The sequence below is a fragment of the Numenius arquata genome, chromosome 15, assembly GCF_964106895.1.
Source record: "Numenius arquata chromosome 15, bNumArq3.hap1.1, whole genome shotgun sequence".
NCBI classification, from domain to species: domain Eukaryota; kingdom Metazoa; phylum Chordata; class Aves; order Charadriiformes; family Scolopacidae; genus Numenius; species Numenius arquata.
This window is the reverse complement of record NC_133590.1, coordinates 2,247,610-2,270,337: the sequence shown is the minus strand read 5'-3', so window position 1 is coordinate 2,270,337 and position 22,728 is coordinate 2,247,610. Positions and strand designations below refer to the sequence as shown.

The following is a 22,728-nucleotide window of genomic DNA, read 5'->3' as shown; positions in this document are numbered from 1 at the left end:
ACTTCCTGGATGAAGGGATGGAATGTGCCCTCAGCAAGTTTGCTGATGATACAAAACCGGGAGGGGTGGCTGACACACCACAAGGCTGTGCCGTCATACAGCGAGAGCTGGACAGGCTGGAGAGCTGGGCAGAGAGGAACCTGATGAAATTCAACACTGAATTTCACTGAATTTTTTAGAGTTGGAAGGGACCGTAAAGATCATCTAGTCCAACTCCCCTGCCAAAGCAGGTAACACGGACAAGTGTAGGGTGCTGCACCTGGGGAGGAATAACCCCATGGACCAGGACAGGTTGGGGGCTGACCTGCTGGAGAGCAGCTCCGAGGAAAAAGACCCAGGAGTCCCGGTGGACAACAGAATGACCATGAGCCAGCAATGGGCCCTGGTGGCCAAGAAGGCCAATGGCATCAGGAAGAGTGCGACCAGCAGGTGGAGGGAGGTCATCCTCCCCCTCTACTCTGCCCTGGGGAGGCCCCATCTGGAGCACTGGGTCCAGTTCTGGGCTCCCCAGTTCCAGAAGGACAGGGAACTGCTGGAGAGGGGACAGCTGAGGGCTACAGAGATGGTGAGGGGCCTGGAGCATCTCTCTGATGAGGAAAGGCTGAGGGACTTGGGTCTTTTTAGTCTGGAGAAGAGCAGACTGAGGGGGGATCTGATCAAGGCCTATAAATACTTCAAGGGTGGGTGTCAGGAGGATGGGGCCAGTCTTTTTTCAGTGGTGCCCAGGGACAGGACAAGAGGGAACGGGCACAAACTTGAACATAAGAAGTTCCATCTAAACATGAGGAGGAACTTCTTTCCTGTGAGGGTGGCAGAGCCCTGGAAGAGGCTGCCCAGAGAGGTGGTGGAGTCTCCTTCTCTGGAGACATTCAAACCCCGCCTGGACACGTTCCTGTGCAACCTGCTGTGGGTGGCCCTGCTTTGGCAGGGGGTTGGACTGGATGATCCCCAGAGGTCCCTTCCAACCCCATGTCATTCTGGGATTCTGTGAACTCCATCAGTCCCAGTGGGCACAAGGTACTGCTACACACCTATATTCCAGAGGTCAGAATGAAAAAAAGTCATTGCATGCCCGGCTTACCTGATCCTCGGAGAGCTGTGATATGTGATTCACCGCAGCGTAAGACTCAATCTTTGGGTTGAAGTGATTGATGATGGCTCTGAAACAAAGGAGAGAAGTTTTCAGAGGTCTCAGGAACAGCTTAGGGGATGCAGCCGAAATTCTCTGCTGGCCTGAGTCAGTGCACATGGAGCCACAGCCCTGCAAGAAGTCGTTCACGTCTCACCACACTGCGTTGCTCACTCTGCTGAAGGCATGCTCCCCGCTGAGAGACCAACGCAGATTCAGTTGTGGGATCACTGGAAATGGCAAGCACAGGCATTGCCCTACGCATGGGTGCATCTGTCCCAGCAGATACAGGGCTGTGCTCGCTGCTCTTGCAGAGGGAATCGCTGCCTCGCTGGGAACAGGCTGAAAATTGCTCAGTGTTCCTGCAGAGACACAGCAGACCTGGCCATCGCTGCTCCATCCCCATCAGGAACAGGATCTCCCTTCCAAAACCGGTTATCGCCTGATGTTTTGCTCTATGGAACTTTGTTCCCTCAGTGTTGAAGCTGATGGTTTATTGCTTTGGATCTCTACTATGTTTCAAATGCTGTAGTTGGCTCTTACCTGTAGTCATTCATCACCGTAGACACTACTTTGACTTTTTCCCATAATGACTTTAGTCCTCAGCCCCAGTTTAGATGGTTTGAGATAACTTATGACAGAGGCCCCAACACAGCACCAGAAACACTGATCACTCCTCCTCTGCCTCGCTTCTTTCACTGCCTGCACCAACATACTCCCCTTCCCTTCTACACGTGGGTCTAGAGGCAGGTATGAGAAATCTAGAACTGAGAGCAAAATAATTGGGAAAAAAATAAATCAAAATGCAACCGGAATATTTCCTCAGCCTCTCCCCTGCTTACCAGCTGCAGCTGAGAAGTAAAATGGAAGGACAGCGGAGTCTCTGTGGGCTAGAGTATGTGACTGGTCTAAGTTGGGACGTTACTCGTGAGACCCACTGCTGCGGTAAACGCTCAAGATGGGAACAGCCCGTGTCAGCGCTCGGCACAGATGCGCACTGGTGGGGCCTGAAGAACACTTGCTTGGCCAAATTGCACCGCAGCAGCCGTCAGGGCTTTCGCTCTCATATTCATCAGCATGCAAATTCACTCCAGCTCCCTCTGTTGCACTCTAATGGGTCCCTCCTCCAACGCCTCTCCCTGCAGAAGGGCTTTCAGCTACTTTCTCCAGACCTCACCACAGCTAAGAGCTGCTGCCCGAGTCCAGGAAGAAGTGATATTCAGTGTCCAATCAGAGCCAGTGGGAAGAAAACCTGTCTGGAAGTATCCTTACTTCTTTAAATACACAGATAAAGAAAACCAACGTGGAAGGGGTGGGGAGTGGGAGTAAAAAAAACCCCACAAAACCCAAACAGAACGTGCAGATTCATTGACACGTTCCCAGGCACACAGCTCCTCAACAGACCAGATGCCGTCCATGCACAGGGCATTCACTCCAGCGGCTGCTCCTACAGCATCAGTACGTACTTAGCACAGGGGGGGCTTCTGCAGTCTCCCCTACCTTGACAGTTACATTACAGAACGGATGACATGGGTTGGAAGAGATCTCTGGAGATCATCTAGTCCAACCCCCTGCCAAAGCAGGGCCACCCACAGCAGGTCCCACAGGAACATATCCAGGTGGGGTTTGAATGTCTCCAGAGAAGGAGACTCCACCACCTCCCTGGGCAGCCTCTTCCAGGGCTCTGCCACCCTCACAGGAAAGAACTTCCTCCTCATGTTTAGATGGAACTTCTTATGTTCCAGTTTGTGCCCGTTCCCTCTTGTCCTGTCCCTGGGCACCACTGAAAAAAGACTGGCCCCATCCTCCTGACACCCACCCTTGAAGTATTTATAGGCGTTGATCAGATGCCCCCTCGCTCTGCTCTTCTCTAGACCAAAAAGACCCAAGTCCCTCAGCCTTTCCTCATCAGAGAGATGCTCCAGGCCCCTCATCATCTCTGTAGCCCTTTGCTGTGCCCTCTCCAGCAGTTCCCTGTCCTTCTGGAACTGGGGAGCCCAGAACTGGACCCAGTGCTCCAGATGGGGCCTCCGCAGGGCAGAGCAGAGGGGGAGGATGACCTCCCTCCACCTGCTGGTCACACTCTTCCTGATGCCCCCCAGGATGTCATTGGCCTTCTTGGCCACCAGGGCACACTGCTGGCTGATGGTCATGCTGTTGTCCACCAGGATTCCCAGGTCTTTCTCCTCAGAGCTGCTCTCCAGCAGGTCAGCCCCCAACCCGTACTGATGCTTTACATCAATGAAGCGAATTCAGCGGGGCCCCTTGCCAGGCTTCCCGTACCTCTCCTCCCTCTGGAGGAGGGCAAACAGGCAGGTAGAGACGTGGCCAGGCTCTTCCCATTTAAAACCAACCTGAGAAGCAGCTCCTGTGAATCACCATCACACTCTCCATTACCCAGCCTCTCCAACACCGTGGCTGCATGTTTCACGCCTGGCTGGAGCCATATTTACACTCCTACAGGACACACTACAAGCTAGTGAAAGAAAAGGGAACACAGGCTTACAACAACTTAACTTCTGGCTTGACAGAAGGTTTGGCAGCTCGGAGGGGTTCAGTGCACTCACATGGTTCCAACGTTTACCAGGGAACAGATTTAGCATTCATTTGTATCCAATGCTGTGAAGCACTTCAACATGGGCCGCCTGCTCACCAGTCCCTGCTCGGATCTGAGCTAGTGGAGCGGCACCTGCAATCACAGCTGGGACTCACCCAGGGAAAGCAAACCCAGCAACCAGCTGCCGCTGCAGGAAGAACCAACAGGCAGTAAGGAAAAGAAAGAATTCGTCTCCTTCCCCGTTTCCCTAAAGGCAAACGGACGACTCCTTAGTGACTAGAGGAAGAAGTTCAGCTGTTTAATCTGTTTTAAGTGAGCTCTTTCACTCTGAAGAATTCCTTCCCAACCTGGTTTTCTGCAAAGCTGTTTTCCCGAACGTGCAGGCAGCCTGGGGCAGAGGAGCATGAAGAGCTTGGATTCAATCCTGGCTCTGGATAGCCAGGTTCTTACTGCCCAGCATACCCTACCGAGGCCAGGCTCCGCACGTGGTACAGCTCCTCCTCACACATCTGCTAAATTCCACCGCGATCCAGCCCAAGATGCTGTGCAACAGCAGCGCCTTTCCGCATCACCTACTCTTGATATGCCCCCGCTATTCTTCCGTCTCTCAAAATCCATCTTGTCCCTGGGGCATACTTTTAGGCAACTGGCCTCCTGGGCTACTGAGTAACAGCTGGAATTTCACTTTGCAAAGCTGCCACTCTGCAGGCACTTGTTCCTGGAGACAACGGGGGACCGGAGCTTTTAAGCAGAGTCTCCCCCTTACGGACAATAGAAGAGCGGCTTTGCCGTCGTTAGTTCTCACACCAGCATGTAACGGCTGAGCCTTGGCAATGCTTTATTTTTACACTGTGATTGCCTTGATTATTGGGATCTCAGCCAGTACCATTGGGAAGGGGGAAGGGAGCAGTTGAAACGCTTGGAAAAGATGTGTGATGTGCCGTGCTCTACTGAGATCTTCACATCGATCACGGGGGGAAAAAAAAAAAAAAAAAAAAAGAAAAGAAAACCCTTGTGTTTGGTATTCATGAAGCACTAGCATCTTCGATGCATTTGTAAAGCAAGGAAACAGTCAAGTGTCAACTGAAGGACAAACCACTGCATCTCCCCAACTAGCCTCCGAGAGTACGTACACTTAGGTATCTCCACACCGCAAAGCCCCTCAGTGGGGCTGGCTGCCATTTGTCACACAAATTTCAGAGCGCTTTTGAGACACAATTCTCTAGAGACAGAAACGTCTGGAGAGATGTCACTTCAGCAACATTGCCTCCTCTGACAGATCCACAGTTCAGCAGTCACCTGGCAAGAGGAGACTGTCACACGGGAACTGGACAAGGGAAGGATCCTGAACAGGCAGAAGGGGAAACAATGGTTCAGGAATGAAAAAAACTGGCTCCCAGTGGCTTATCTTGAATCAAAGAATGATATGGGGTTGGAAGGGACCTCTGGAGATCATCCAGTCCAACCCCCTGCCAAAGCAGGTCCACCCACAGCAGGTTGCACAGGAACATGTCCAGGCGGGGTCTGAATGTCTCCAGAGAAGGAGACTCCACCACCTCTCTGGGCAGCCTCTTCCAGGGCTCTGCCACCCTCACAGGAAAGAAGTTCCTCCTCATGTTTAGATGGAACTACTTATATTCAAGTTTGTGCCCATTCCCTCTTGTCCTGTCCCTGGGCACCACTGAAAAAAGACTGGCCCCATCCTCCTGACACCCACCCTTGAAGTATTTATAGGCGTTGATCAGATCCCCCCTCAGCCTTTTCTTCTCCAGACTAAAAAGACCCAAGTCCCTCAGCCTTTCCTCATCAGAGAGATGCTCCAGGCCCCTCATCATCTCTGTAGCCCTCTGCTGTCCCCTCTCCAGCAGTCCCCTGTCCTTCTGGAACTGGGGAGCCCAGAACTGGACCCAGTGCTCCAGATGGGGCCTCACCAGAGCAATGCTTAGTGCTCTGAGGCAGACCACAAGTGATCTCTGCATTTTTTCATTCCTCCATGTCCCAGAGTCATTTACACACTAGCTGTGCCAGTGCTCTCAGAAAAACACACCTCTCCCATCATTTTTTCATGCAACTCTTCAGAGAACAAGCTACCTAGACAGCACGATGCCAGAAGCCATGCAGAGACCCGTATGAATGAACCTGGAGTTTCTTCAGGATGAACAACCGAGGACACTTGCATTTATAGATTTATACATTTCTTGCACATTTCTTGCATTTATTTATTTCTTTGGGAAGAAGGAAGGATTGGAGGAAAAATATAGTGTTCTACTATGCAGCCCTGAGTGATGTGCTCTGGGCAACCCTGCTTTAGCGGGGGAGTTGGACTAGAGGATCTCCAGAGGTCCCTTCCAACTCTGACAATTCCGGGATTCCGCGATACCCTGATTTAGGAACCTAAGTGCTAATGGATCACGCATTTGTACTAGCTGTGGTAATCATGGTAATGGACGGTAAAAGCGGGTCCCAGTGTAACAGATATGGTACAAATACAGAGTGGTGGGAAGCCTCTGTCCCAGAGAGCTTCGGTCTCAAACGCAAGAGAACAGGAAAAGCTCAGAAAAGTGCGGTGGTAACAGAAAATGAGTGCTGTTACTTACTGAGAGTCATGAAAGACTTCAGTTAGAGATAAACCAAGGACAGAAAAAGCACAGAAAGAGAATACTGAAGGAAGAAGTACAGAGATGGGAAAACAGAGACAAAAGGGCAGATAGGATCAAGAAAAATAGAGGTGAAAAGACTGTAGGACAGGGACGATCAGAGCAACAGCAACTGAACCCAGGGCACTCTGTCCTCGGCAAACTGGAAAGCTCTGACTGGTGCAAAGTTTCTTCTTTGGCTGTTCTTGAGGCTGCAACAATTGGCCAGCCCTGAAGTGAAGCTCCTGGCCCTTTCTCCCTCAAGAACACGTGGGCTGGAAGCTGAGAAACGAGGGAATCTCCATGTGGGCCCTACTAGTGTTTTGGTTTTTTTTCCCAAAATGAGGACATCCCACCATGGCTCTCACCTTGAGCTATGGTGAGAGAAGGTGTATCTTCAGGTGAGTTGCATTCCCCCCCCTCCACTGTCTTCACTGCAACAGGGCTTGCTTCTGCAATGGCCGCAGTAGCTCTCCAGCCAGTAAGTAACATTAAAAAAAAGTCTACGAAGTCTTTAAAAACTGCTTAGAGTTACTCCTTGATAAATAGAAACAACCAGTGCTGCCCTTCAGAGAAGCTCAAAGAACTTCTGAAGATGCAGAGTCTGCTGATGGGAAAGGGCTCCTGTGAAAACCGATATGGCATGCACAGAATCAGAACTGTCTGGGTTGGAAGGGACCTTTGAGATCATCTAGTCCAACCATCAACCTCACTCTGATAAAACCCATCACTAAACCATGTCTCTAAGCACTATGGCAACCCGTCTTTTCAATCCCTCCAGGGATGGTGCCTCAAATGCTTCCCTGGGCAGCCCATTCCAAGGCTTAAGAACCCTTTCCGTGGAAAAATTGTTCCTAATCTCCAATGTGAACCTCCCCTGGCGCAATCTGAGGCCGTTTCCTCCTACCGCCCGTGACTCGGGAGAAGAGACTGACCCCTGCCTCTCTACACCCTCCTTTCAGGTCGCACGGCGTGAAAAGATTTAATTGCATGGCAAGAAAAGATTTAATTGAATCCTCAAATTAATTTGCCACCAGTTGTAATATCACATGTGAGAATCGAAACGGACCAGCAACACTAAGCCACTGCTCCCCTAATTCCTAGCATCTTCCAGCCCATGTGCACCCACTGTGAGAGGGAAGGCCACCCTGCCCGCCTTAACCTCACAACAAGCTGGTCTGGGTCCGATGTGCAGGGAGAGCAAAATCACCACGCTCAGGCAGGCGGCACTTCTTCAGCACGTTTTCTCTGACCTCCAAACTCTCCCCATCAAGTTATTGCAGATGAGCTGTCTAATATCCACTCCTGCTTGACAGCAGCTGCGTTTTCAGAGTCCCTTAAGACAACACTGTCCTCCTGTCCTGAGCCGTGAAATTAAGCACTCTGGAGGTGCCGAAAGTAGGCTAAGGGAAGAACAGAAAGGTTGCAAAGCTTAATATAGAGATGGGAATGCTGAGCCATCATTCACCGCATGAGCCTGGTCTTTGCACCTACTTGGCAGGTCCAGTATGCATAAAACGTTCTTCGTACACCCAAACGTTTCTTGTACAATAAAAGCAGCACTGCACGCTCGCTTCCTCCTACATCCTGTTACAGCGGAACAGAGAAGCGGTAACGCTCGGCTGGTGTTTACCCCTTCACAGGAAATCAAGGGTGACTTTATAGCCACTACACACATTCATCTTCTCAGCCGAACGCTCGTGCCAGCGCAGCGCCCTGGGCAGCAGTGAGCTCCTCTCTGTCCTCATCCTTGAAGATCCTACAGATCTTCAAGACCTGCCTGGATGCAGCCCTGAGTGATGTGCTCTGGGCAACCCTGCTTTAGCAGGGGAGTTGGACTAGAGGATCTCTAGAGGTCCCTTCCAACTCTGACAATTCCAGGATTCCGTAATTCCATCCTGTAAAACCAAATGCATGGCAAAGGCAGCCCGTTCACTTTCCCGCTGCGATAAAAACTGACAGTATCTGAGGTGGACAAATACCCCAGTAGGCATGGGGTTTGTAGTGCCACGAGGAAGGCTAGGAACAGGCAGAAGCGGGAAAGGGCATAGCTGCCTTTTATCACATTCCACTTTATAAAGCTGCTTTACTGCAAAAGGAAGACCTGACATACAGTGTTTATTGTTCAGGAACAGGAATCAATAGGTGACCAGTTTCTCTTCAATTTGCTACAGCAGTTCCCTCTCAAATGCCTGAGCTTCTCCCTTTATAAAATGGGAATAAGAACAATCATCTCCACAAAATGTTATAAACCAACAAGGTTGAAAAGAGCTCAGAGTGTTGTACTATGTGATATATTGGGAACTGCTCAAGCACAAGGCAGCGGGTAAAATACACATAATACAGAGACCAAAATGAACACAACCCACCTATCCCCTTCCCCTGCTCGTGCCATCACAATCGTGGCTGGCTGGAGACCCGTGCAGAACTCCCAGCCACAAGCCAGCCTTCCTGCAGCAAGCTGTGTCTCAGCAAGCTGCTGTTGGGGCAAGGATCCCGCTGGCGTTGCTCTCTCACGCGCTGCCAGCACTCGAGACAATAAAACCCCATCTGTTCAGCGCCTGCAACAATTAGATTGAGTTACTCCGTATGGACGGCCCCACCTGGCAGGAGGTGAGAGGGTTTAGATTATTTTAACACATGTCCACGAGGCATTGCCATAAAGTACACATACCTGCCATACCTAAGCTGTGTGCATCAATTAAAAGCAAGCGAACCCCCTGGAACGGGGCACTAAATTCTTCCTTCTACTGTGGTTTAACTCCAGTCTGTTAAATTTCTTCTGCTCCTACACTTTAATGAGTACTGACATTGGGCTGAAAGTCCACAACTCGCAGGGGGAGGCATCTTCCAGACACAATAATAAACTGCAGGGGAGAATCCAAGACAAAAGGATATTTTAGTCAAAAGCACTTGCTTTACAGCTCACCGAAAATACCAGAGTCAGCACTGCTGCGATTTCACAGAAGAAAAAAGCCCGCTGCTCCTGTTCCATTCTGCCATACTGGAACCTATTGATTGCGATGACAGGCTCCGTGGCAGAGGGAGATACACGGTCTATTTGTTTAATAAGGAGGCACACGTGCACTCTTTTGTCCCCAACTGAGCTTTGTTTTACCAAGCCCCGTTGGGCAAGGGCAGCGGCAGAGGATGTGCTCTCTGGCTCGCCACGCAGCTCCGCAGTGCATCTCTCCGCTCCGCTGTTTGCTGGATGCTAATCCAACACCATCATGGCTTGCAGGATATGCGGATTTTCTCTTCTTACAGTTCACGTCCATTCGTTTAAACCAAGCAAACCAAATAGCTCCACCCTCACACCTACACGCCTTCTCCTCGGCTCCTGAGCTAAGGAAGCCCTCACGGGTTCACAGGAGACCGTAACTCAGGGAATTTATCCACTCGCGTATTTTCACGCAGCCAGTGCCTCACTGTAAACTAGTCTAGATGCATTTCTCTTCCCTTTTCTCAATAAGCAGGCATCAAAATTCTTAAGTATACATAACCAATGGCACTGCTGGTTTAACTGGTATGAATGGCAAAGTAGAAAATATTGTGTAGGTATCGGGAGTGAAACACAGGGTGCCAACCTGAGCTCTGGTCCCGCTCTTTTGCCAACTTGTCATTGACTGTTCTACAACAAAGCTATGACTCGATAAGGGATAAATTTCCCATCTTGGTCATGTAATTAATGAGAGATCCAATGACATATTTGATGGCATATTTCATTGTTCTGAAACACCTGGCTACTACTGGTGAGAGTATGGTGAGAGTTTACTTTTACCAAAGTAAAAGCTTTAAAAAGCCAGTCCCCCATTACACCTCGATTCATACACATGACCATCAGCCAGCAATGTGCCCTTGTGGCCAAGAAGGCCAATGGCATCCTGGGGGGCATCAGGAAGAGTGTGACCAGCAGGTGGAGGGAGGTCATCCTCCCCCTCTGCTCTGCCCTGGGGAGGCCCCATCTGGAGCACTGGGTCCAGTTCTGGGCTCCCCAGTTCCAGAAGGACAGGGAACTGCTGGAGAGGGCACAGCAGAGGGCTACAGAGAATCTGTATCTCTCTTATGAGAAAAGGTGGAGGGACTTGGGTCTTTTTAGTCTGGAGAAAAAAAGGCTGAGGGGGATCTGATCAACACATTAAAGGGTGGGTGTCAGGAGGATGGGGCCAGTCTTTTTTCAGTGGTGCCCAGTTACAGGATAAGAGGCCACAGGCACAAACTGGAACATAAGAAGTTCCATCTAAACATGAGGAGGAACTTCTTTCCTGTGAGGGTGGCAGAGCCCTGGAAGAGGCTGCCCAGAGAGGTGGTGGAGTCTCCTTCTCTGGAGACATTCAAACCCCACCTGGACACGTTCCTGTGCAACCTGCTGTGGGTGGCCCTGCTCTGGCAGGGGGTTGGACTAGATGATCTCCAGAGGTCCCTTCCAACCCCATATCACTCTGTGATTCCAGAGAGGTGCAGTAAACTAGTACCTGCTCACCTCTGACTACAAAGAGAATTGGTGCTGTTTGACACAATATGGAAACATCACAGATATAAAGTCTGCTCTCTGGGTTTGGGATGCTGGGCATCAAAACCTGAAACTCCACATGTTCAAGGTGTGAGAGCTGACCACGATATGCCAGCATATGGGATTTTAGGCACAACGTCTACGCTTCCACAGTTGTGTTACCAATTTTGAAATTTCAACTGACTTCTAAAACGAGAAGCCCTCCTTCGAAGGTTTCTTAATACACGCTTTTAGAAGGTGCCTACTGCCCTGGGGCCACGCTCAATATCCACACAGACCCGTAACAAACTATTAATATGAAAGTATCTTTTTCAGAGTCTAAACAACCTTTTCTGCAGCACGTGTGCCCCAGTCCTCTTATCTCATATATATTCATTTGTCCAGACAAAGTTCTTCAGATGTGCCAAACAAGCAGAAAATACAGTCCACGGATGAAACAGGCTGCGGTTCTTTTAGTCTCTAAGTGCCGTCTGATGCAAACAGCACGATAGTCTCCAGTAGCCAAGTGTTTTACAGCAACGAAATGTGTCATAAAACACTGTCTGAACACCAAACAGAGCCCTTCAGCTACAAAAAAACCCCAAAAGCTAAGCATTTGAGAGCTGTTTACCAGACAGGTTTGCAGAGCCACCCTCTCTGGTTAGGATCTCAAGGAAAGAACTTTTAGCAAATATTGATTCTCTACAAGCACTGTAAGCGGGTCAGCATCTCCCCTTTGCTTCATAATTCACATCACACACCGCCATCCAAGCCTCCCCAGACACAAGACATCGCAAACATTCAAGAAGACCAAAAGCTGAAATATTTTAAATTACTTTTATGCCCATTAGTACCTTAATTAGTATTTTATCATAGGATTTTTAACTTCCAGGAAAGCAGACAGTCTAGATTATTGGATGGTGCATTGGGTGCAGAATGCCATATGGACTGCACACACCAGCTCCCAAACATACCATGCAAAGAGGGAAATGCAAAAAGTTTATAAACCGTCCCACTGGGAGCTTTTTAAAGCTCTCTGAGAAAGGCAATGAGTACGGCTGCTAGTCTAATTAACTTAGCGAACGCTCGCCGTCAACCCCGTATGATCTGGAGCGGGTGGAAATGACTCTCATCACCCCCTTTTGCCTCGTGCGAGCCCACGGGTATCGCACGAGGCCCCGAACACCCCCTTTGCAGACTGTGGCAGCAAGACAGGAAACCTCTCTCTTTAGGTCCCATAACACAACCTCCTTCTACCGCCTCACAGCGAAACCTGTGACAAAGGTTCCCGAGGGAAAGGAAGGCGCTGAAGCGACGGCGTTTCCCTGGATTGAGCGTGTAAAGGGTTAGAACAACACAATCTCGCCGTGAAGGAGCTGGATGTTAAATGATGCTAAGAGAGAGGGGGGAAGGAGCATTGCCTAAGCAAGAAACAACTACAGTCAAACCTGCTTCGCAAAGGAAATGAAGTTGAGTCCCACAATGATATTTAATTAACTTAATTACATCAAGTGTTGGCTATAGCTGTAACTGCACAGCCATGTAAATCCGAAGGAGTTCACAATCTTAACCTTTCAGACACTACCAGCTCCCGTGCCGACTGAAACCCATTATTTACAGTCCAGTCCTCTGAAAATACAAGATGCTGCAAACCTCACAATATTTTCTCATCAGACGGGTGCAAATGAGAATCACATTTGTTGAGAAATGCCTGTTGAAAATGACTAAAGCAATGCCTTGCCTTCCAAAATCCAGGACCAAGACTAAAGCTTAGGCTCTGATGACATCCCCCACCCTGAGCGAATAGAACGTCCTCAATAAAGATGTCACCACACATCACTTGGGACAAGGTAAAGTTGGTTTTCAATGCCAGGGGAAGATGTAGAGCCAAACAGCATTACCGCTAAAGGAAGGGTACTCTTGTTATGATACTTACTTCATGTCTGAAAGGCTGAAGGATCTGTAGTTGATTAAGACTCAGTTTTCCTGAGACAGGCTGCCTGGTTTATGGACCAGCGGAGAGCTTCATCTCATCATAGGAAGAGTGTATCAGGAACAGCGTGATGAGTAGGACTCGGGAGGTGATCATCCCCCTGGACTGGGCACTGGTGAGGCCCCACCTCGAGGGCTGGGTCCAGTTTTGGGCCCCTCACCACAAAAAAGACATTGAGGGGCTGGAGCGGGTCCAGAGAAGGGCAACGGAGCTGGTGAGGGCTCTGGAGAACAAGTCTGATGAGGAGAGGCTGAGGGAGCTGGGGGGGTTCAGCCTGGAGAAAAGGAGGCTGAGGGGAGACCTTCTCGCTCTCTACAACTCCCTGAAAGGAGGCTGTAGCCAGGGGGGGGTCGGTCTCTGCTCCCAAGTCACAGGCGATGGGACAAGAGGAAATGGCCTCAAGTTGCACCAGGGGAGGCTCAGATTGGAGATTAGGAAGAATTTTTCCATAGAAAGGGTTCTTAGGCCTTGGAATGGGCTGCCCAGGGAAGGGGTTGAGGCACCATCCCTGGAGGGATTTAAAAGATGGGTTGACATAGTGCTTAGAGACATGGGTTAGTGATGGTTTTTATCAGAGTGAGGTTGATGGTTGGACTAGATGATCTGAAAGGTCCCTTCCAACCCAGACAATTCTGTGATTCTATAGATATTTAACTCCTTTGCTGTAAGTATTTCATGCGCACACATCTTCTTTCCTATTTAATTCCCTTAACCAGACCTGCCTCCCTGAGCCAAGCTCCCTCCAGCCCAGTATCTGCCGCTCTCACAGATACCTACTCCCTGTTGAGATCTCTACTCTCAATATCTAAGGCGTGATGATCAGAAGCAAGCAATTGATTGGAGTTGAAGAGGTTACCAACAGGTATTAGATCCGTTGTGACTGCAGAGTAAAATGCCACACTTTGAGCTAGCCTGTGTGCGCACTCAGAGTTCATCACACAACAGGGAGGACAAAAGGAGAACTGGGGCTCAACTCATCACAGCCCAACTGACAAGTGACAACTTTTTAAATCACCTGCCTACACCAAGGGTTTTCAGAATCACTTCAATGGGTTTGGGTGGGGTTTTTTTTTGTTTTTTTTACTTTTATTTTGCATATCCTTATCCTGCACCAAATTTCAGTCAGATGTTGACACAACCCTTTCAGCTCAATTGGCTGTTGAAGGACAAGTCTTGGGGGACAGACACGTCACACAGAGGAGGAGAAAACCATTTTTGTTCCTAATACCCCCACTCCACTCTCACACACCTGACACACATACCTGTGCTCACCTCTCCCTCCCCCAAAGCTTCAGTTTTGGAATTTAAACCTACATTTATTTTTTCTGCTGTTCTTTGTATAGGCGTTAATGACAGCAAGGCCAGTGGAGCGCGTTTCCTATTTCAAAAGTGAAGTATGGCTCTCCAATCTGAGAAACAGTGGAGCGCCAAACATTGCTAAGTTCATTGCTGATGTTTTTCCTAACAAGCAAGTCAAAGAAAAAGCCCCACTCCTATCGTCTTCTGTTACTGATAGGTCTTTTATGCTTTAGAAGTTTTGAAGTGTTTTTCAAGGCTCTTATAAAAACATAATGCAAAAAAATATAATAAAAAGCCCCATGTTTTTTATTCCATTACATGTGATGCAAAGCAGGTGGCAGAGGATCTACAAGCAGTAAGGAGGCCTGGACTTTGAAAAGGGGGCTAAGGGTTTGCCTCTGCTTTTTCCTTCTAATATCTAACACACAACTCCACACTGGAGAGGTCCATCCGTTCTAACAGGGCAGTAACTTTGGGTAGTTCCAGCTTGTTTCTTTGCAAAGCTTATGCTGCACAACTCTTAAACCTTTAATTTAAACCTCCAATTAAAGCATCCGGACCTTGGGCCAGCCTCCGAGTTGTGCAACACAGACTGTGTTTTATCATTTCCCTTTCTTTGCTTTTTTTAAACACAAAGCACCCGTGTATTCAGTTGTCACTGACAGAGTTCGTAGAACTCAGCAGATGGGAAAGACCACGCAAGTTCCCAAGTTCAGCAACCAAAACTGGGCCCGCATTAAAAAACGTTACCCATAATCAAATGAAAATGCAGGAAAAAAAAAAACAGGCAAACTTGATGTAAAGAGCCAGATGTGCTCCTCCTATTTGCAAAATAATTAATCATAAAATCATAGAATCGTCTAGGTTGGAAGAGACCCTTGGGATCATCGAGTCCAACCATCTATCCTACACTACGAAGTTCTCCCCTACACCATATCCCCCAACACCACATCTAAACGGCTCTTAAACACATCCAGGGATGGTGACTCAACCCCCTCCCTGGGCAGCCTGTTCCAATGCCCGACCACTCTTTCTGTGAAAAATTCTTTCCTAATGTTCAGTCTAAACCTACCCTGTTGGAGCTTGAAGCCATTCCCTCTCGTTCTGTCATTAATTACCTGTGCGAAGAGACCAGCACCAACCTCTCTACAGTGTAATAATAATAATACCAAATATAATACCAAATAATACCAAATAATAATAATAATACCAAAAAGGAAGTCACCACGCTTGGTTGCATTAATTCTTATAAACCCTATGTGATTCAGAATTGCTCTGGCAAACACCAAAACTTTCCAAGCATTAAAAGGCTGTTGAAGTCTTGAATTGTCATTTCACTATTACACTTTTATTGGTAAAAATGCAGTGCTGACTACTCGTATTAAGATATTTGATTTTTTTTTCCTCAGTTCCTTTTAGCTCTTCTATTCAAAGACTGAAGGCAACACTTCTCTCCTGGTCCCCTCGCTGGAGCGGGCTGATCCCTATTCCTGCCTCTCCTCACCGCTCCTCCAGCCGCAGGCAAGGGGCCGGCAGCTCTTCCCTGGTGTTGCTCATGAACCGGTGTTACCAGTATCATCCCAGCACTAGAAATGTTTGAGATAACAGCTCTGCCATACACTATGAAGGGAAAGCTGCTCAGTTTCAGCATTTTGGAAAATATGGAGGAACAGGCACTACCTTACAAAAAGAGACATTCAGTGTACATACAGATCATTATTTCAAAGTTTTACACTGCCAATAATTCCTGCATGTTTCTGTGAATCACAGAATGGTTAGAGTTGGAAGGGACCTTAAAGATCATCCAGTTCCAACCCCCCTGCCCTGGGCAGGGACACCTCCCACCAGACCACGTTGCTCAAAGCCCCATCCAGCCTGGCCTTGAACCCCTCCAGGGATGGGGCAGCCACAGCTTCTCTGGGCAACCTGGGCCAGGGTCTCAGCACCTTCACAGTAAAGAATTTTTTTCCTCATATCTAATCTAAATCTCCCCTCTTTCAATTTAAAACCATTACCCCTCATCCTATGGCTCCACTCCCTGATCAAGAGTCCCTCCCCATCTCTCCCGTAGCCCCTTCAGGTACTGGAAGGCCGTTATAAGGTCTCCCCAGAGCCTTCTCTTCTCCAGGCTGAACACCCCCAACTCTCTCAGCCTGTCCTCACAGCAGAGGTGCTCCAGCCCTCTGAGAATTTTCGTGGCCTCCGCTGGACCCGTTCCAACAGGTCCATGTCCTTCTTATGTTGGGGGCCCCAGAGATGGACAAAATACTCCAGGTGGGGTCTCACCAGAGCAGAGGGGTAGAATCACCTCCCTCGCCCTGCTGGCCATGCATCTTTTGATGCAGCCCAGGATGTGGGTGGCTTTCTGGGCTGCCAGCGCGCGCGCTGCTGGCTCATGTCAAGCTTCTCATCCATGAAGGAGGAGGACTTTCTCCTCAGGGCTGCTCTCCAGCCATTCTCTGCCCAACCTGTAGTTGTGCCTGGGATTGCCATGTCCCAGGTGCAGGACCCTGCCCTTGGCTTGATTGAACTTCATGAGGTTTGCACAAGCCCACGTCTCCAGCCTGTCCAAGTCCCTCTGGATGGCATCCCTTCCCTCCAGCATGTTGGCTGCACCACACAACTTGGTGTCATCGTCAAACTTGCTGAGGGTGCACTTGATCCCACTGTCCACGTCTCCGACAAAGATGTTGGAGATACTGCAGAGTTCTCTCACATTTAAAGAGGAAAAAAAATTTTGCATGGTTTCCATTGCCTTGGCTAGCACTCATTCTGAGCATATGCATAATTATTTACTATTGATAGGCACACACTTACAAATTTTTGACAATTTAACCCAGATCAGACACTGCTGTAGCCTAACTGCTACAGCATTTATTGCCAGGTAATCCAAAAATACTAGTCCAACTTGCAGCAGAAAACCCGTTAGTGCAACATAAAGCAATCAGGCTGCTTATTGTTCACCTACTAAACCCCCTTCTCCCTTCACCCACACTGCACTTGCTGAAGTCATCATTTTCCTGACTATATTTAAAAAGCATTTTTTGCCACCAGCTCTCCAGCGCTGCGTAAGCTAGCTTGCATGGCAAAATTGCCTCGTCTCTGTCAAGGCTCCTAAAGGAATTAAACCATGCAAGTCATTAGAGAACTTTGATTATTATATTAAATAACAGGTCAGATGATTACAGAACCCATTCAGTATCAAAGGGATTAATTGCTACTTTAACAGCCAACACGTGCTAGGCTGAGCAACGCAGCAAAAGTGATAGGGGCTGTGGCATCTGATGCTAATGAGCATCGACTCTTATCAGTTTGATAGAGCCAAGGCTTGGCACCGTGCTTACTAGACGAAAAAAAGAGAAAACTGCATAAATCTCTTGCTGGAAAAAAAAACCACCACCACACAAAAAGCAAAGAAGGAAAAAAAAAAAAAAAAACCAAAAAAACCCTGAATGCTATCTAAAGGGCAGAACTATATTTGGCTTCACAGACAAGCCACATCGTGATACTCAACAAGAAAGATGATAAAAATTAATTTCAAATTTAGAAGTGTGGCTTTGTTTCAAATGCAAAATGAAACTGCATGATCTTTAACCTCTCCATTAAAATTTCATATTTATCCTTAGTTTGAATTGATCAAAAAACTTTGTTTGGACAAAATTCAAGATTTTGGTTCAACTTCGAAATACAAGATTTGCGAGAAAAATTGTGACAAATTGAATTTTCATGCTGAAAGCATCCAACTATTAAAAAAACTGAGGTGAGGATATTTCAGAATAACAATTGGCAAATATTGAAAAGTGTTTTGATTTCAGCCTTCCACTTGAAAATGTTTACATCCAAGTTCTTTCCAAGCTATCTCTAAAATAAACCCACTGGCTCCAGCACACAGTATATACATATATACAGCGCATGTTCGCACACAGCAGACCCACTACGTGCTCACGACTAACTGTTCCTCTCCCCTTTCTAGCAGGACTCCTCTTGCCACAGAGCAGGAAGTTTCAGCTCAAGATCTATGGATCTCTACGCCATCAGATGTTGTGTCTCTGCATTCAGAGGTGGCAGACTCACAAAATCCCAGAATGATATGGGGTTGGAAGGGACCTCTGGAGATCATCTAGTCCAACCACCCTGCCAGAGCAGGTCCACCCACAGCAGGTCCCACAGGAACATATCCAAGCGGGTTTGGAATGTCTCCAGAGAAGGAGACTCCACCACCTCTCTGGGCAGCCCATTCCAATGCTCTGCCACCCTCACAGGAAAGAAGTTCCTCCTCAGGTTTAGATGGAACTTCTTATGTTCAAGTTTGTGCCCGTTCCCTCTTGTCCTATCCCTGGGCTCCACTGAAAAAAGACTGGCCCCATCCTCCTGACACCCACCCTTTAAGCATTTATAGGCGTTGATCAGATCCCCCCTCAGTCTGCTCTTCTCCAGACTAAAAAGACCCAAGTCCCTCAGCCTTTCCTCATCAGAGAGATGCTCCAGGTCCCTCATCATCTCTGTAGCCCTCTGCTGGACCCTCTCCAGCAGTTCCCTGTCCTTCTGGAACTGGGGAGCCCAGAACTGGACCCAGTGCTCCAGATGGGGCCTCCCCAGGGCAGAGCAGAGGGGGAGGATGACCTCCCTCCACCTGCTGGTCACATTCTTCCTGATGCACCTCAGGATGCCATTGGCCTTCTTGGCCACCAGGGCACATTGCTGGCTCATGGGCATCCTGCTGTCAACTGGACGTACAAGTGCTCGGTACAAGAAGTCAGTGCAATATAAACGTGGCCATAGGGCCCTGGCAGGAGGCCAGAGGTGCTGAGAGCAGGACCAAGTCTGGGGCGTATTATCCCAGGCTGGCACGCCTGGTCGGTGCTCAGCACCTTCACCATTCTGCCTTGATGGGAGCCACTATACTTCCCCTGACCTTTACTTCCCACAATTTTCAGAAAGTGTAAAAAAATTAATATTCAGGTGACTTCTAAGGCTTCATTCTGCATAGTGATGAAGAGGGAGAGCCAGCAGAGAAACAAAGAACCTCTTGCTTCAAGGCAAGTAGCACAGGAGAGCAGGAGCAAACGGAGCGCTTAACCTCCTGAATAGCCATGGCAAACCTGAGTGTCCACAAACCTTAATGCCTTACTGCCCCAAAACACCTCTGCCATTACTCAACAGACAGAATTAAGAGGTGACAGGAAAAGAGCAAAGACCAACCTGTAGCCCCTATAGATTCTCTGCAGTTACACGCTGGGGCAGCTAATGAAAGCTCCGAAATGGGATGTGCTGGGCTGTTTTAGATCTTCCCTCAAACCACCTTCCTGTTTCCTTAAACGGCTTTTAACATATCATCAATCATACCATCACTTTTAAGTGTTTTTAGCCATTTCAGGGAAACTGCAGACAGTCAGCTGCTAAAGGTCACCTTCTCCTCCCGCTCCAGCAGGAGTCAGGATTCACCACAGCCCACTCAGCTGGGGCAGAGATCGGCACGGTTTACTTTCTCCTGATGGGGGACATCCTTAAGATTCAGTTCCTGCCCTACCTTTACAGGTAAAGTCTTGCTAGAGGAGATGCCAGCGGTGTTCAGACTGCAGAGTGCCTGCACGTGTGGAGACGGAGGCCTCTCGGGGCGCCGGGCTCCAGACCCTGCAGCTGATAAGCAGGAGCTCTTGTGTCTGTCAAAGGACATCTTGACATCCTGACCTAAAGACTCAAGCATCCTCGAGATCACAGTGTTTAAGAACACCAACGCTACAATAACACCTACTCTGCATGGATGCACTTTTGATAAAAGGGAGACTTTGCTGAAATAAACAGCATCTTTAAAATTTCTCTGGATTTGAGGCCAATGTCCAGCATGGATTTACTGCTCCTGACCATTACATGACCAGCACAACCCCCTGCAGCGCTACAGGCTGGGGGCAGAGCAACTGGAGCTGCCTGATGGAAAAGGACCTGGGGGTGTTGGTCGACTGTCGGCTGAACATGAGCCAGCAGTGTGCCCAGGTGGCCAAGAAGGCCAACAGCATCCTGGCCTGGATCAGGAGCAGCGTGGTGAGTAGGACTCGGGAGGTGATGGTCCCCCTGGACTGGGCACTGGTGAGGCCCCACCTCGAGGGATGGGTCCAGTTTTGGGGCCCTCACCACAAAAAAAGACATTGAGGGGCTGGAGCGGGTCCAGAGAAGGGCAACGGAGCTGGTGAGGGGTCTGGAGAATAAGTCTGATGAGGAGAGGCTGAGGGAGCTGGGGGGGTTCAGCCTGGAGAAAAGGAGGCTGAGGGGAGACCTTCTCGCTCTCTACAACTCCCTGAAAGGAGGGTGTAGCCAGGGGAGGTCGGTCTCTGCTCCCAAGTCACAGGCGATGGGACAAGAGGAAATGGCCTCAAGTTGCCCCAGGGGAGGTTCACATTGGAGATTAGGAACAATTTTGACACGGAAAGGGTTGTTAAGCCTTGGAATGGGCTGCCCAGGGAAGGGGTTGAGGCACCATCCCTGGAGGGATTGAAAAGACGGGTTGCCATAGTGCTTAGAGACATGGGTTAGTGATGGTTTTTATCAGGGTTAGGTTGATGGTTGGACTAGATGATCTGAAAGGTCCCTTCCAACCCAGACAATTCTGTGATTCTATGATTAATTCCATGACTAAACATGGAAGGTTGACCAAAACTCATCCAGTAAAAATAAGTTTTTTAAGTAAGAAAAAGACTTAAAAAATAGACTCTCTGAAGCACTCTATCTTTCTTTTGCTATTGCAACTTAGTATAAAACTCTCACCATTCTGAAACACAATGGGCAAAATCCCTGCTGCCATATAAAAACTGAAACGTATGGCTGAAAATATAAATTACAGACGTGATATTTTTACTAGGAGGTTAAGCTGCTGAGTGGTTTCTCCACAATTCCTTGCAGCACTGCCACTCTGTCCTGGCCCATGTTCTCCGAGCATAGCCATCACGGTGACTTGCAGCCCACTGACACCTTGAATCTCACCTCCGTCCTGCGGTCTTAAAGGCAACAAATCCTCAAAATAAGTCTCAGGACAGCCCTTCTGTTTAACTGCTGCATGGATAAATTTCAGTCGGTATAAGGCTGATGTACAGGAAAATTCTCTCAATGCATAAACACAAGCCCCAATGTCCCGGTTTGAAGTAAAACCGAACCAATTTTCTGTTCTGTAACTTTACATCCTGGCTAGGCCTCCTCTAACGCTCTGAAATTATCGGCATATTGTGGAGAAAACTGCTCGTTCTCAGAATGATCAGCCCAATGTTTGTGCTCCGTGCCAAGGAACGGTGTGCAGGGAGGCCCTTGCTTATACTTATTGCTGTAACAACCAAGGGCAGCCAATTTCGTTATTTGCCCCCTTAGAGGGTCGGAAACGGAAAAAACATAGAGGGGTCACATCGGTGGGGAGGAGTGGACAGGAGAGGTGACCCAAACCTGACCAACTGGGGTGTTCCACCCCATCTGCCCCGTGCTCAGTGTAAAAGCTGAGGGATCAAAGGGTCAGCCTCTCTCTTCAATGGCCGACATCCTAAGAGAACCCTGTCTGTCCATCTGCCTTTGATCCCGATCCGTGTGTTCCTGACTCCAGAGCTGGAATCCAGTTCCCATCCGTCGCTGAGTCCAGTCTGGGACTTCCCCAGTGCCTGCCAGTGACGTCATCCTGAGAGCTTGATACGGTTTTGTATATATTGTATCTATTTCATTATTTTCTTCTTTATTTTTATTTTAAGATTAATTCTTCATTAAAGTAGTTTAGTTCATTCTAAACTTCTGAATCTCCTTATCTCTTTCTCTCCTCTCTCCTCTTTTGGGGGGGTGAGAAGGGGGGGAAGGGCCATCTGTCGGTCTGGTTTTGGTAAATTCGGCCGAAACCACGACACCCAAGCACAGGAATCCAGAGTGAATTTGTTGAGTTTTAAATGCAAAATCGTATCTTTGATCCAGTCTTTAACTGATTCATGAATCTACAAGTCGGTAGATCAGTTTATCTGAACTTGTGTATATCACATAGGCTATAGAGCCTGTTGCATTTTTCAACATTATCCCGGCACCACGCAGTCTCACGCCTGTAGCGAGCTCCTGGAGCATCTTTCACAAAGGTATCCTGGTCAGATAGGAAGAGGGGAAGAAAACAGATCCCTTCTGGTGTTTACTACAATGGTTAATTACCTATGAAAAAATGGGTACCTGATTTGCCGTTTCAATTTGGTTTCAGTGTCTGGCCTTACGTTCCTTTTCCGTTTTGACATTTTGTCTTATGAAAGATGCTCGAACACTGTAAAGAACATACCTCAGGTTTTGTTTTAAAGAGCTTAAGACACTGAAATATTGAGAGCACTTTTACCAGCCTCTTGTCACTGAGGCTTCTCTCTCCTCTCTCCAATTTTTCAATATACTTTTTGAAACAGACACCAGACAAAATTGCAAAATATATGTGATCGTAAAAATCACTTTCCCGCTCCTGCTAATATTTCAAAGGGTCAAATAAACCTTTTTAGCTGAACATTTCACCAGAGACCTAGAGTAAAGCTGCCAGTCAATGCTGCTTGAGTCACCGCTTTTCAAGATACAGCCCCCCTTTGCAGTCGGCGCCTGCTTTTCCATGAGCCGACGGGTTACAACGCAATT

At 48.4% G+C, this 22,728-nt stretch overlaps 1 protein-coding gene across 1 annotated transcript in view; it reads right to left on the bottom strand.

The window, feature by feature from the left end:
- The window catches only part of ARMH3 (armadillo like helical domain containing 3), a 156,592-nt gene that overhangs the window by 40,331 nt on the left and 93,533 nt on the right, over nucleotides 1-22,728 (bottom strand). Inside the window, exon 24 of the mRNA XM_074159007.1 lies at nucleotides 1,082-1,160. Coding sequence (XP_074015108.1) covers nucleotides 1,082-1,160 — 79 coding nt within the window. The remainder of the gene's footprint in view (nucleotides 1-1,081; nucleotides 1,161-22,728) is intronic.